General features: G+C 39.3%; 1 protein-coding gene across 1 annotated transcript in view; it reads right to left on the bottom strand.

Annotated features, from left to right (window-relative positions):
* The window catches only part of LOC311054649 (adhesion G protein-coupled receptor E3-like), a gene marked incomplete at both ends in the record, with an annotated part of 34,144 nt that overhangs the window by 19,279 nt on the left and 463 nt on the right, over positions 1-14,402 (bottom strand). The window contains 15 exons of the mRNA XM_084070653.1: positions 1,252-1,330; positions 2,445-2,604; positions 2,943-3,031; positions 3,726-3,792; positions 3,883-4,124; positions 4,988-5,191; positions 5,537-5,752; positions 6,875-7,050; positions 7,306-7,419; positions 7,690-7,858; positions 8,202-8,237; positions 10,134-10,234; positions 11,339-11,533; positions 12,082-12,207; positions 13,550-13,702. Of these exons, the coding sequence (XP_083926779.1) occupies positions 1,252-1,330; positions 2,445-2,604; positions 2,943-3,031; positions 3,726-3,792; positions 3,883-4,124; positions 4,988-5,191; positions 5,537-5,752; positions 6,875-7,050; positions 7,306-7,419; positions 7,690-7,858; positions 8,202-8,237; positions 10,134-10,234; positions 11,339-11,533; positions 12,082-12,207; positions 13,550-13,702 (2,127 nt within the window). The remainder of the gene's footprint in view (positions 1-1,251; positions 1,331-2,444; positions 2,605-2,942; positions 3,032-3,725; positions 3,793-3,882; positions 4,125-4,987; positions 5,192-5,536; positions 5,753-6,874; positions 7,051-7,305; positions 7,420-7,689; positions 7,859-8,201; positions 8,238-10,133; positions 10,235-11,338; positions 11,534-12,081; positions 12,208-13,549; positions 13,703-14,402) is intronic.

Here is a 14,402-nt window from a genome sequence, read left to right as displayed (position 1 = left end):
ATGTAGGCAAACGTGGCAACAGTGATTGCAGGTCTACAGTCTGTATACTTTCTCCTGTAATCCATTCAGACAGTTTAATGTTAACAGTGTCAGGTTTAAACTCATCCTAAAAGCACCCCCAACGCCATGAATATACTCTTGTCTGCAGTAACAAAATGTCATGCAATTTACAATTTAGGCATTTAGCAGACACTCTTATCAGCAACTCACATGTGCAAGATCAGGTAAATAGGTGATCATGTAAATAGTGCTACCATTATGATACTAGGTCTAATCATCAATGATTACTTTCATAATAAATAAATAGTAATGGTTAAATAATTAAAAGAGGAGGGTGAATAATAATGGTAAGTCACAAAATAAAAAGGTACATTAATTTCCAAATACATTCTATATCCCATTTTCTTCTAAATTGATTATGTCCAAACCAAGTAAATAATAGTAATTGTGGATGTACAGTACAGTATTTGTTTAACTTAGCTATCATTTTTTCTCATCTTTCTTTCTGCTCTTCAGAGTTGTCCAGGTCCTCAGAGATAGATGGCACATCTCTCTGTGGAAGCATGAACATTAATAAGGTAGGCTGAAGTTCAATTACCCCATCCCCCGGTTTTAATAATAACCATGTTGGTTTGCATGGTTTGTTGGGGCCTGGGGGCATAAACATGGCTTTGAGTTCAGCTAATCAGATGGTTGGCTAATCTTCTAGCTTCCAAAAGAGGGGACCCCCTCCCAGGACTGACAGGTGTGTAATGGTGTCGAGTAGACAATAACCAAATGCAATTTGTGTAGTTGGTAGTTGTTAAACTGATTTATGTACCCGAAGGGTACCCGAAACCTGAACATGCTGTAAATGCAATAACATCAGTGCAACACCATCGCAATAGCAATGCCAGGCAAGCTGATAACGTGTCGTGTTGCACCACATTTTTTTGCTTGTGTGTATATCAATGCTGTCAGGCATTGATATGATATCATGAATGAATGCCCTACGATGAAGTATACTTAGTTTGATAATGTTGAGCAAATTAAATGACAAAAATAGCAGATCTACAGCTGATATGCTTTGCTATGTGACGTGTTATGAGCTTGTACATGTGCTATTTCTGTTGTTTTGGAAGAAAATGTAAGATGTCAGAAAATGTTTGCCTATGTAATGACATGGCCAAAACTGGGACGCCAGGTTGAAGGTGGTTAAGTGTGTCTGTGGGTTTTCTACAGTAAAAAAAGAAAACACACACAGGTTCATACTGTGTCCAAAGGAACTCACCACAGATCCTTGAGAGGTTGGTTTGGTTGGTGTCAGCCATTTTATGTACTCCTCTCGCACCTGACAAAATAAAAGAAGAAAATAATCAAGTGAGATGGTTTGTAATGTATCAAAGTGAGAGATGAGAGGCTGCCAGTGTTTATAAAAGTTTTCAACAGAGCCACGGACAGCACATTTAATATTTTCTAGTTTAAAAAATGGCATTTAATCCCGCAACCAGGATGCGTTTGAAGGAGGTAAAGTGATTTTTCCATGAAAGGAGGATTTGACGACGAGCAATTAAAGAGGCAAATTAAACTATATTCTTTTGTCTGGTGTTCATTCAGGTTCCCTCTTCAGGGACACCAAAAACAGCAATACAAGGTGATGGATCCACATTCAGTCCTAATATTTCAGAAATAACATCAAAGAAAGATCTCCAGTATTCCGTCAGGCTTGGGCATGACCAGAACATATGAGTCAAATCGGCTGATGCCTGAGACCATCTATCACAGGTGTCAGAGAGATCTGGGTATATTCTCGATAATCTAGCTTTGCTATAATGTATCCTATGAAGTACTTTGAATTGGATGAGACATAGTCTCACACAAGAAGAGGATGAGTTAATAGTTTTTAATGCAGCGTCCCAAAATGTATCTGACAAAGTGGTACCCAGTTCGGATTCTCACCCCGCTTGGATCTTATGCAAAGCAGAAGGGGTCGCTGCCGATAAGAGATCATATAAAAAAGAAATGTGGCCTGTAGGTGTTTTGACTTCTGTTTTGCTTTTAACATTGCAGCCTAGCAACCCAGATGGAAAACACCCATGGGTAACAGCATTGAGCAGTTATTGTTTTCATTAATAGTCAATGACATTAGTAGCAGTAGTATTCAGAAGTAATCACTTAATAGCTGTTCTGCAGCTGAAATCAGCACCCGTCAGCACCCACAAAGTTATCAATGGGTTCCAAAACAACTGTTAAGGTAGTAGGTGGTAATTTGCAGTAACTGCTATTAACTTCTGGTGTCTGCAGCAATTCCCCACCCCATTTTCATGGCTTTTCATGCAGTGAGAAGTATGTAATAAACCTTTACCCTACAAAATTAATCAAAATGAAATAACTTGTTGGGGTTCAAGATAGGACTTAACCTAAAGACCTATAGACTCAAACCTAAAGATTGTGGTTGTATTTACCTCCTTGTTGAGCAGACAGTGAACAATGAAGAGGCAGGTGCCCTGCTGGGAGTTGAGAAGAATGAAGAGCACCTGAAAGAAGACGTTGGCCTGGTACAGGCCCAGTATCCAGGTACAACCCAGAATGACAAACTGGGCCACGATCTTGAACACAATCAATCTGCAAAGAAGAGCTTCCTTTTAAAATATTGTTTTGAACGAAGTGATATCAACTTACAATCACAGCATGATCGGATTCTTTAACTAACTTGAAGAATAGAAAGGTAAAATAGGTGACAAACTTTGATTAATTAATATGCAGAGGTATTCTCCACTCTAACACAGGGTTAGAGTCGCGCGCGCGCGCGCACACACACACACACACACACACACACACACACACACACACACACACACACACACACACACACACACACACACACACACACACACACACACACACACACACACACACACACACACACACACACACACACACACACACACACACACACACACCTGGTGTCTGTGTGAGAAACATCACTCTTCATGTTGGCCAAGGTAGGTCTGAGACTCCAGAGAGTAGCACAGAACAAGATCCAATTAAGCTGAAGCAAAAAAAGATTGAATATATTGGATTTGGCTTTCACCATATATCATACATAAACATAGACCATTTTCCTATGAATGACTTTATTTTGAGATTGTGTTGTAATTAAAACTACTGAATAAAAACTACTGAATAACTGAGTCATAGTTGGCTAAAACATGATTGCACAGTTATGTCTTTGATGTGAGAATTTCAGTACTAGCATGGAAATCAACTCGCAGAAACAAACAAAAAATATTATTGTGCAGTTATTTTCTATTTGCATTCTATATGCAATTTGAATACATCTTAAAGCATGTATTTATTTCAACATATATATTTTTAATGATTTTAATAGAATCCAATGGAAACATCTGACTATGGTATGCTTTGAGAAAGAAATTATGGTGGTAATGTCTAGTATAGTATATCATGAGTTGGACTATACCCTAATCATAAACAGACCACCAGTGGTCCTTTAAACTGTGCTATGACACACATTATTTGCAGGTACTAAACACATTTCAATACTTAAGTAATATAAGATAATGACTGGTTACCTAAGCATAGTTTCTTTGGAATGGAAATAGTGATAGGCTGTACTATTCACTGTTGTCATATTGTGTTGATTCAACAGAAAAATCAACAATATTCAGCTTATGTTTGTTAGTAATGTTTTTTGGGAGTTTTTATTTTGCCATGATAACACTCACTACAAGGACAGTAATCACTGGTCCTGTTAAAGCCCAGTTGAAGTTATGATCTGTTGACAGCCAGCACCTGCAACATAATGAAACAAAACAAATTAATCAGACATATAAAAATGCATGGTTTAGTATCGCTGTATGTATCACTATTTGTGCTACTCACACCCCTGCTGAAGTATCACCATAGCCATCAGAATACACCAAAGCAGAAACGCCTACAATCACAAATGGAACACCGTAGCCAGTCAGGTAGAGGTATGGCCGGGGGAGTCCATCTCTCTGGATGACCTGCACCTTGGAGAGCCTCCACACCAGTAGGTAGAGCTGTAGAGCCTCCAGGAGCATCCACATAAAACTGGACACAATCAGGAAGTGGAGCATCCCAGCTATGATGGTGCAAGTCAGCTGTGGAGATATAACATGACTCTATGAGACATATTTATTTCCGTTACAGACACTCAATCCACATGTGAGTGACTGTCATTACAAGGGACTTTTGGCTGCAGGACATTTATCCAGTGGTGTAGTCTATGTGAAGCGCATTCACATGCCTTATGCCCATATTCAGCATGGCCGCTAGGATACTGACTGTATGCTCACTAGGATATTCTACATAATATCTCTAAAACCACTACCATGCCGTGGAACATTATGCACACCTTCATATGTATACTTATTACACACCTTTCCTCTAGTAAGTCAAGTCAAGTCTATTTTATTTATTAAGCTTATTTAAAAACAACCAAAGTCTGACCAAAGTGCTGCACAGCATGAAAATTACAACACGCAAAACATCAAAGTTAAAACACAAAAATAATTAAATAGGCCTACATAGCATGCAAATCCAAACAAGAAGACAAATAGCTGAGGTTAAAACATGGGAGTTTACAAAGCACATGTAGAACCGTCCAAACATTTCTCCATGAAGGCAGGAGGTTTTTAAAAGGCCAGGGAAAGCAGGTGCGTTTTGCGTCTGCTTTTAAAAATATCCAAGGAGGGTGCAGACCTAACCGGTAGAGGTAGGCTGTTCCACAATTTTGGAGCATCGACCGTGCCTGGTCACCTTTTTAACTTCAAGCGGGTGCGTGGGACTTTGAGGAGCTTCTGATCTGCTGATCTAAATGACCTATCTTAGGGGACCAAATAGGCATCATTAATGTCAGCGTCTGACATAGACTACCCCTAGTTCGGTACAAAATTAACTCAGCAATGCACTTTTTCATTTGTATTTCACCCATCACATCTAGGAAAAGCAGACAATAGCATACCTCATATTGGACATATCTGTCATTCCACAGCAGCAGCAGGTGAGATGAGCCGAGGCTGAGGCAGAGGTGAAGACGAGCTGTGTTGTTGATCTTGGGGTTCCAGCTGCACAGCAGGAAGGTGAAAATGGCCAAAGCAAAGAAGAACAGACCAATAGTAACACACACTCGGTTCAGCCACTCTAGGAAGGGATCCTCTGGTGGAGGCTGGGAAAATGCACACAAGGCAAACATGTTTGACTCACAGTATAGGTGTGCAACAGTTCATTGAACTAATTCATTTAATTGATAAAAAAAAAAAGAATCCCTATTTTGGACATGTCATTATAGACGTAAATCTTCTTTTGTTTTCACTATTTTTGCGCGATGCTATTGTGTGACAAAGTATAAAATGAGTGATTAATCGATTAATTTACATAATGAAATAATGAAATGATGTAAAAATAAGAATATATAAAAACGCTTCTCGATTATTTGATTCATCAAAAAAGTAACTGACAGAATAATCGCTGAGAAAATAATCAATAGTTGCAGCACAGACTCAACTAGTACCTCATCTCCAATCTGCAGGATGAGGGCGAAGGTTGAGAGGTGAGAGCAGCTGCACACTGTGTAGTTTTCATCAGAATATGTGACCCAACACCCATCTACAGACCAACCCATCTTATTTAAATTCTCTTCTTCACTGTCGTCCTCCTCTTCCACTCCTTTCTTCTCTGCTCTGTCCTCCCAGTACACACAAGTTACTAAACCCGACTCAGGCACTCTCTGAAGCAATGAAGCATAAGAAACAGGAATCACTATAGATCATCAGAAAAGGATCATACTCACATGAATACAGAACTATATAGTACATAAACAGACCATTTTACTGTTAATGGGCTTATTATTATTATTACTGAACATTACTGAACCTAACTGAATAATTGAGTCGATGTTGGTTAAACATAGTTTTGCACTTGATAAGAAATGATTAGACATTTGAATTGTGTTCAAATCAATCGTTTCTCCATAGTTTTGTGACAGCAAGTTGCAACTAGATGGTCATTGAACATTTTTTGCATTTTTGTTTTTGAAAGTAGAGGATCAGAACTTCTGAGGAAAAATGTCCTTTTCACACAGGAATTACATACTGTACTTGCTTACCTCAAAATACATCTTTGTAAAAAATAATTTATGCTTTGAATTCATATATTTAGTTAATACTTTACCCAACAAATTATTGATTGTAGATTTGCTATACCAACCTTGTATTTAAGTCATAAGAATATAGAGATAAATTGCTCTGATTTGGTAAATGTTATGTTTTAATTTTAGTTGAATTCACAGCAATCATTTCATATCCCTTCACCAGTTTTAATTGTGTCCTCACTAATGTCTTGTCAGAGTCTTATTTCAGAATTATTTGTATATCAAGACCCGGAGCATAAGGTGATAAAAAAACATGCAATTATTGTCTGAATTGCTGGCTACAAGTGTATATCACAAGAAGACATTACTGTAGCTCCATTTAAATGTATTTCTTAATGTTATGCCATCAATTTCAGTTCTGACATTAGGTAAATGAGGTAGATGACCATCTATTTGCTGCCCTGGATCACATTTTCAGGTACACTTTTCATGAATCGAAGCCTTAAAATACATTTAAATGCAACAATAATGTAACTTTGACAAAGAATAACCATTAACCACTATATCTAGTGTGTTGGATTACCTAGCCTATCTCAAGCAGGTTTCTGGAAGATTAACACTGTTCTGAAATTAACTGAAACCAATGGGCTCCTTGAAAATCAAACATACCATGTTAGCTAAACATGCCAGACAATCAATATTGTCCTTTAAGAATAAATACTTGTTTGGAAGCGAGGATGGTAATGGTTGGCGGAGCACCTTCTTGTGTTGGATGGTGAAGTTGACCGGCTCAGGGAGCTGGGTATGGTTGGTTTTGGGCAGGGTGGCTGTGATGACGTCTGAGTACATCTCCGTCTTGTTCTTGGTCTTAAAGTAGTGATCACCCAGGAGACTTTCGATCCCATCAAGAGTCATGAAGGCAGCTGCAGCAGAACCTGTTCATCCGCTTGGTCAATAAATATTTAAACATTTTTGCATTTGGCCGTCTCCATCATCATCTTCATATTAACCACTTAAAGCCTGTCTGTGTCAATAGTTGGCTCCTTCCTTTTTTCCCTCTACACCACATATATTTGCAAGAAGTAGAGGATCTACAAGTTCACTATTTGTTTGTTGATCGGCTATTTTTGCTGAATGTTCGCCCCCAGAATAAGGATACTAGTGTTCGTGTCATTAAACTCTGTTCTCACCATTATTGTTTCTGGCCAGAGCCTGCAGGTTGATCTCCATCTTGTGTCCTTTGACTAACAGAGGAGGAATGTCATCATCGCTGCTGTCTGGACCAATAGTTTGTAGATTCAAATCTGTTACAAAGACACAATGATACGTAAAAATACATTTTACGTCATGTTATCTGTCTAATGATGCCAATATTATACTATATATATATATATATATATATATATATATATATATATATATATATATATATATATATATATATATATATATATATTAAAGTGCATATTTTTTCCCGAACAAGTTTTCTCAGAAGACTGCAGCTGTGAATTCACCAGAGCAGATAGAAACAAACATTAGATCAAATAAAGACAAAGACGTAAGAAGTAATTTACCCACGGCTGAAGACTGCATGGTAGTGTTGGTGCTGTTGGCAGTAGGATCCACCAGGGCTGACGCCAACCGCTCTGAAATGCTCAGGATAACACCGCCCATCTCCCCATGTTCTTCACTTGGCTTCACCACCTTTTGTGACCTTGACAATGGACGTACACCGGCTACTCCCTGCATGGGAGAATTTCAGTTATTGCAGTTAACTAAATAACATGAACCACATGAATTCTGGCGTCCCTATTATAGGAATATCATAATAGGCAAATATTTGGCTAAGATAGCTGAATACTCAGCAGATCTGCAAGCTTGTAGATGTGCTATTTTCTGTAGATGGACAAAAGGAGGGGGCCCTTATAGATATCAGAGGGACTCCGTTCAATTAAGCATGTACTGTAGGGTTTAACTGGTTGAAGTAACAAACACAAACATGAATCTCTATAAAGTCTCTCTAAATGCTACAGTACATGGCTGCACAAAAAAAAGGGTTTGTGTATCAGACAGCGAGTAGGCCTACCATAGCCATAGATGCAGAGAAGATGTTCTTCACTGTCTGCAAAGAGAGAAAGAAGGTCAGTGGAAATCTGAGTGAGTGTCAAAGTTATTAAAACCTAACTACTCTCACATTGCTAAAACCCTTGCAAAAAAAGCATAAACAGATAAAATAAGGGATGGATTAGTACAATAGTAAGGAGGTCATTAATTGATTTCCCTGAGATGGACATGTTAAATTAGTATTTTGTTAGCACTCAATAATTGATGACAGTTTTCCAACTTTGGGTTAAGTGGTTATTTTATACTGACCGACTCTGGTAGTATCACATCAGGATTGTCCTTCAGTTGTTTGTCCATTTGGTCAAGGAAAGCTCTCTCTTTTGTCTGTCCCTGCAGTTAGCAGACAAACCTTATCTATTATAAGTACTTGTTCTGGACAGGATTGTTATAGACAGACACAGTATGAAATTACAATAGACAATAGACAATAGACAATAGACAAAGACATCTCAGAATTTATTTAACCACTAGTGTCCTGATTCTGGGAATATCCTAATCGGCTAATAATCAGTGATGCTCTCAAAGCATTGTGAGCTTGTATCAGCTGTGTGTAAGTGATTAACACAACAAACATAAAATAATCATTTGCTGAAAGGAATCTTTCAAAGTAATACAAAACATCATTGATCAAGCTCAGTGATGATCTGATGAATGACACTATGTACCATGGAGGTTTAAAATGGTAGAGTTAACTGCCAGCTTGTGAGATGAGACTATAGGATATTCTAGAGCTTTTGTTGCTTCCAAATGATCTGTTGCAGCATAATAATAATATCCTACTCACCTCTGCAGGTGTCATGTCATGTAGCATGTCTGTAAGACCTGTTGATTTTCAGCAGAAGGTTCAAAATGAGAGAGTTAAAAATGAACTACCAAATCGGCACCTAACAAAGCACGCTGTTCTTACATACAGTATACACAAAATGTACCACTAAAATCTGTGTTATTCTTTACTCATGGTTCTCAACGTGCGATCCAGGGACCCTCAGCGTTCGTTGAGGGGGTTCTAATAAATGGACCCTTAGACGTCTGTCTGAAATGTTGTTGATGTAACTCGTACAACTTCATCAGCTATTTTTGAAAAAGAAAATTCTTCTTGAAAGTCTGAGAACTACTGATAGTAACCTCACGTAACCAGCCTTTCCACCACAGAGGAAAGCCTGGTATTTGTTCTAAAACTGGCCATGTGATCCAGTTCAGAAAACAGGAAAAAAATAATTGTGGTTCCGGCAGTGGGTTCCGGTTGGCATCGCATTGTTTTTGTTCCCCACATAACGCAAATCAATTAGTTTAGTCTCGCTAGTCGCACTACAAGTTAGAATAAAAGATGGACGTACCAACCAGTATTATACCAAAATAAATGAAATGATTATACAATACCAAACTAAACAAGTTTTAAACTAGGGGAATCATTTTGGAGGTGCACAGCGCCGGTGGTTGCGGTCATTGGTTCCGGCCACCTGATGACGTGAAGTTATTTCCGCTCCGACCGGATCGGAAACCCGAAAATGGTAGTGATCCCAGGCTACTGATTTAGAAGGCATTTGTAGAATAAGCCTCATATCTTAATGGGTTAACTTGACTGCACTCACTTTGACAAACAGAGACCCCCATTATCCACTGAATGCCAGTTGAAGGGAAGAATCCATCAGGACAGGCACAGTCGAAGGCTCCAGGGTTATTTTGGCACACAGTGTTTGGACCACATAGGTGTCTCACTGGTGTCTCACTGCACTCATCTATATCTGTGGAGGGGAGAATACTCTGGGCTTACTCAAGGTCATTTGGTCATTTCACTACAAAATCGTGAACACATCACACGCACATATTGGCCAGGTGTGCACACACCTTGGCAAGGGTTTGCAATGCTGGCTATTTGGTTTGCATCGTTCACCCGTAAACCAGGCTTGCAGTTGCAGATGTGAGCCCCGATAGAGTTGGTGCAGTTTGCATCAGGACCACAGATTGTAGCATGTGTCACACACTCATCAACATCTGTAAAAATACATGGAACAAATTTAAAACACTCCTTTGGCTTTTCTAAGGATACATGGCTGATATTGTACATTTAACCACTTAAATATTACATACTATTGGCCTGGGTCCCCCAGGGGTCTACACTTGGCCCCCTGCTTTTTCTCCTCTATGCCAAATCTATTCAGCCCACATTTCTTTTTTGCCGATTATTTGCCTATTATTTTGTTTACTTTTGCTTATTATGACATGTCCAGATTAGGGATGCAGGGGTTCATGCGCTTAATATTGCATCTTTAACATGCCGAAGCAACCACTTCCCTTCCTGGGAACAGCCTGAAACATCTGTGATGTGATCTTATCACCTCAAAAATGGTTCATGATCTTCCCACCTCTTCCACGTGAGCTTCAATATTACACTGAAAACCTTTCTCTCTATTTCTCAATGTCATTATTTCAGTGCCTATTGTTCCTTGTTCATGACATGAATATTAAAGTGCTTTTCAATGCAAACTTTTAGGGTTAATCTCCTTGTATTATGTAGGAGTGGTTTTCAATGTGTGGGTCTGGGGACCCCTGATGGTGTTCCAAAGGGTCCCCAGCCACATGAGAAGTAAATGCACCATGGAGGAACTTTACCCCTGTGCTAGCGAGACAAACTATCTTGTGGCTACAATTATGGCATTTAGACAATTCAATACAAATAATAATAAATGAAATATTTTCATATCAGGGTCCCTATAATCTCTCAAGACAGATTGTGCTAACAGCAGAATCTGCCAGCACTACTGCCTTAAACATGTACTATTGTTGTTAGTAAGAATAAACACAGAAGCACCCGAAAGGAAGTTTGACTCAAAAGGGGAGGAGCCAAACCCAAGTTCCTGTTTAACACAAAAGAGGAGGTTGTGCCCCCAGAGGCAAACCGAATGGGTTCCCAGATTGGGGTCCTTAGGACAGAATAATTTACAATGGCTTTCATGACCTAATAAAAGTCAATTTGATTTCATTTGACATGAAAATGTGAAAACCCCTGCTCTATCGCAAGCCACTATAGCACTCAGCCAGTAAGGGAGATGTGGAGATGCGGTGCCCATGGTCTTAGAGCAGACTTATTGCAAATACCTTCACACATGTTGCTCTCGCTGATTTCCACATTTGGGTCAGTCGGTTTGTGCCCCTGTTGACAAGCACAGGTGTGCGCTCCAGGTGTGTTGGTGCAGATAGAACTAGGACCACAGATGGTGGAGTTGAAACATTCATCAATATCTGAGGATGGGGATATTTTTAGTATCACTGCTGCTCCTATGAAATTGTGTACTGTACATATACATGACACAAATATGATGTTAAGAAACACATTCTAAATCTAAATCTAAAGTGTTGTTAGTATATTTCTAGATGGAAAATTCTTTTGCCTTTACAAAATGAATGAAGCTTGAGTTATAGTAAAAAAAAGTATCATATCATTTACTCACTAAAACATAGCTAGGAAACCCTGTCCATACTGTCCTCTCCATGAGAGGGAGACAACCATCAACTAAACCATATTCTTCCCTCAATGTCAATTTTCATTAGAAGTGCTAACAGGACTGCCATAGCACTGATGATGTGATGTGCCGATCTACAAGCTCACAACTCACAACAAATTGCGATGCGTTGTAAGCTTGTAAATTGGCTGTTTTAGAAAACAATTGAAACATTTTGAATAACCTTGAACATTCTTAACACAAATGTTCTTATGTCACTGGTCCTGGAACTAAATCTTTCAAATAAGGGTATGCAGCTGAATACAAATCAATGCCCTATAGCTGACCCAAAATTGTACATTTTATTCATCGATAAGCATGGATGGCAGGTTTACAGACCTTGGCATTCAGGAGTTGCATCATTTACATTCTGGTATCCACTGATGCACTTGCATTCGTAACTTCCTGGTAAGTTATTACAGTTCCCTCCATCACCGCAGTCTTTGTCATCACATTCGTTAACATCTGTAAAGAGAGACCGTTTTTACAGCCATGTCAGAATACATATTCAAATTATGTTAGCAATGCAATCTGGCTGTTTATTTTATCTCAATAAGTGGAATGCCTGTGTTTGATCATGATTTAGAAGGTGTTAGGTATGAGAATTTGTGGATTTTCAACAGTACCAATGCATTGGTTTTCATTTCCAGGTGGTACATTTGGATCCGTTGCATTGTACCCAGCCTGACAGGAACAGCTGTATTCTCCAATCATGTTGGAACAATCTGAATTGGGACCACAGCTGCCCAAGTTTCTCTCACACTCATCTATGTCTGCAGGGAGATGTCACAGTGATCATTTTTATTAGTGTAATTCAGTGGTTGTCAAAGTGGGGTCCGGGGACCCCAGGGGTCATTGAGAGGGTTCCAGGGGCGTCCCCAGCAAAAATTAATTATAGCATAAAAATCTATTTGGCCACTTTAACCCTATACACCGGCTATTTGAAAATAACCGATCTGCAAGCTCACAACGCCTTGCAATGTGACACATTGTGAGCTTTTAGATCTGCTATTATCAAAATAATATTGAAAAAAAATTGGAATATTTTAGCCCTATGCCTGTGATATTACATACATCAAATGTATGTATCACAGCCATTCTAGTGCGGGGGTCCCTGGCACAAAATCCTTTCAGATGGGGGATTCGATCCAAAAACATAATAGTTTGGGGATACTTGACATGAACACGTTTGAGAAACACTGCTATAGTGAATTGTAGCCATGCAAGGAGCATTTTGAACTGGTTGTGGTCTGCTTACCTACACAGCCATATGAGTCTCCTGTGGGTAAGTGTGATGCAGGTATTTCATATCCACTGATACATCTACAGCCTCCCCCAGGGGTACATTCAGAAAGTGGTCCACAAGAGTCTGAGGTACAAGTGTAATGGTCTGGACACACACGCGCGCACGCACGCACAAACGCGCACAAACACACACACACACACACACACACACACACACACACACACACACACACACACACACACACACACACACACACACACACACACACACAGACCATGACATGATCATAATGAAGAGATGTCAATATATCACAACTGAAGAATTGCCATGATAAGTATAGCAACTTACATGTTGGATAGGCCATGTGAGGATGTGGGTGTCCTAATGGCTTGTAAACATAGAAGTGTCCCGGGCAAAGAGTCACACTCACTGTAAAGGCTGTTGAACCACAGCTACCAGTATTTCCGTACGCTGTCCCTGTTGCTGTCCCAGACAAAGTACTTGGATATGTAAATGGAATATAAATGGGGTAATGACTGCCACCGTGATTGAGTGACAGACACCCTGGAACAACTCTGTCTCCACCGATGCCCGTGAAGCGCCACCACTTGTTCACCATGTGTGCATCGTCTTTGGGGTAACCAGGGAAGGAGGTGGAGGTAAAGTCTCTGTTACGCCATGGATCAGTGATGTTGTCGTAGCCATCACAGGAACCTGCACATAATAACGAGAAATGTTTTTGTTTTTTGTAGTAGTAGTAATACAAGTCAAGTTGAGCTAAGAATTGCAATGTTTGTGTTGCTAGTCTTCATACCAGGAGGAAACCCACAGTTACCAGGTATTAAGAGTAAACCTGGGAAGGACAGAGACAATGGATTGTTAAACTTTATGTGTCGCTCATGGAAAATAGCCGGCCACAACACAACACATAACTGGCAGTGTGTGTCTTGGTAAAAACCTGACACCTAGAAACAGCTCTGTTCTATGTCTGTGCCTGGTATCTAAAGTCAAACAGCACTGCAATAAATTGTCTGGTAAAACATGGGTGTGTATAAAAGAAACTGGACAGATTCATTGAATCCGCAAAAGTCAATAATAAATTCATGGCATAACATTAGAAAAGCATAACCTATTGTATAAACACATACACACACACACACACACACACACACACACACACACACACACACACACACACACACACACACACACACACACACACACACACACACACACACACACACACACACACACACACACACACACTAAAATGACTAATCTACAATTTGAGTAAAAGTACTTTAAGTAGTGAAAAGTAACTTATGTGAGCAAACATATTTAAAAGTAAATGAATTGAGTAAAAATACTTAAAATTAGTAAACATACTTAAAAGCTGTTTCTGCCAACATAAAGT

Source organism: Gymnoscopelus microlampas (assembly GCF_963454915.1).
Source record: "Gymnoscopelus microlampas genome assembly, chromosome: 11".
NCBI classification, from domain to species: Eukaryota; Metazoa; Chordata; class Actinopteri; order Myctophiformes; family Myctophidae; genus Gymnoscopelus; species Gymnoscopelus microlampas.
The sequence above is the reverse complement of the archived record's forward strand: the minus strand, read 5'-3'. Positions and strand labels throughout refer to the sequence as shown.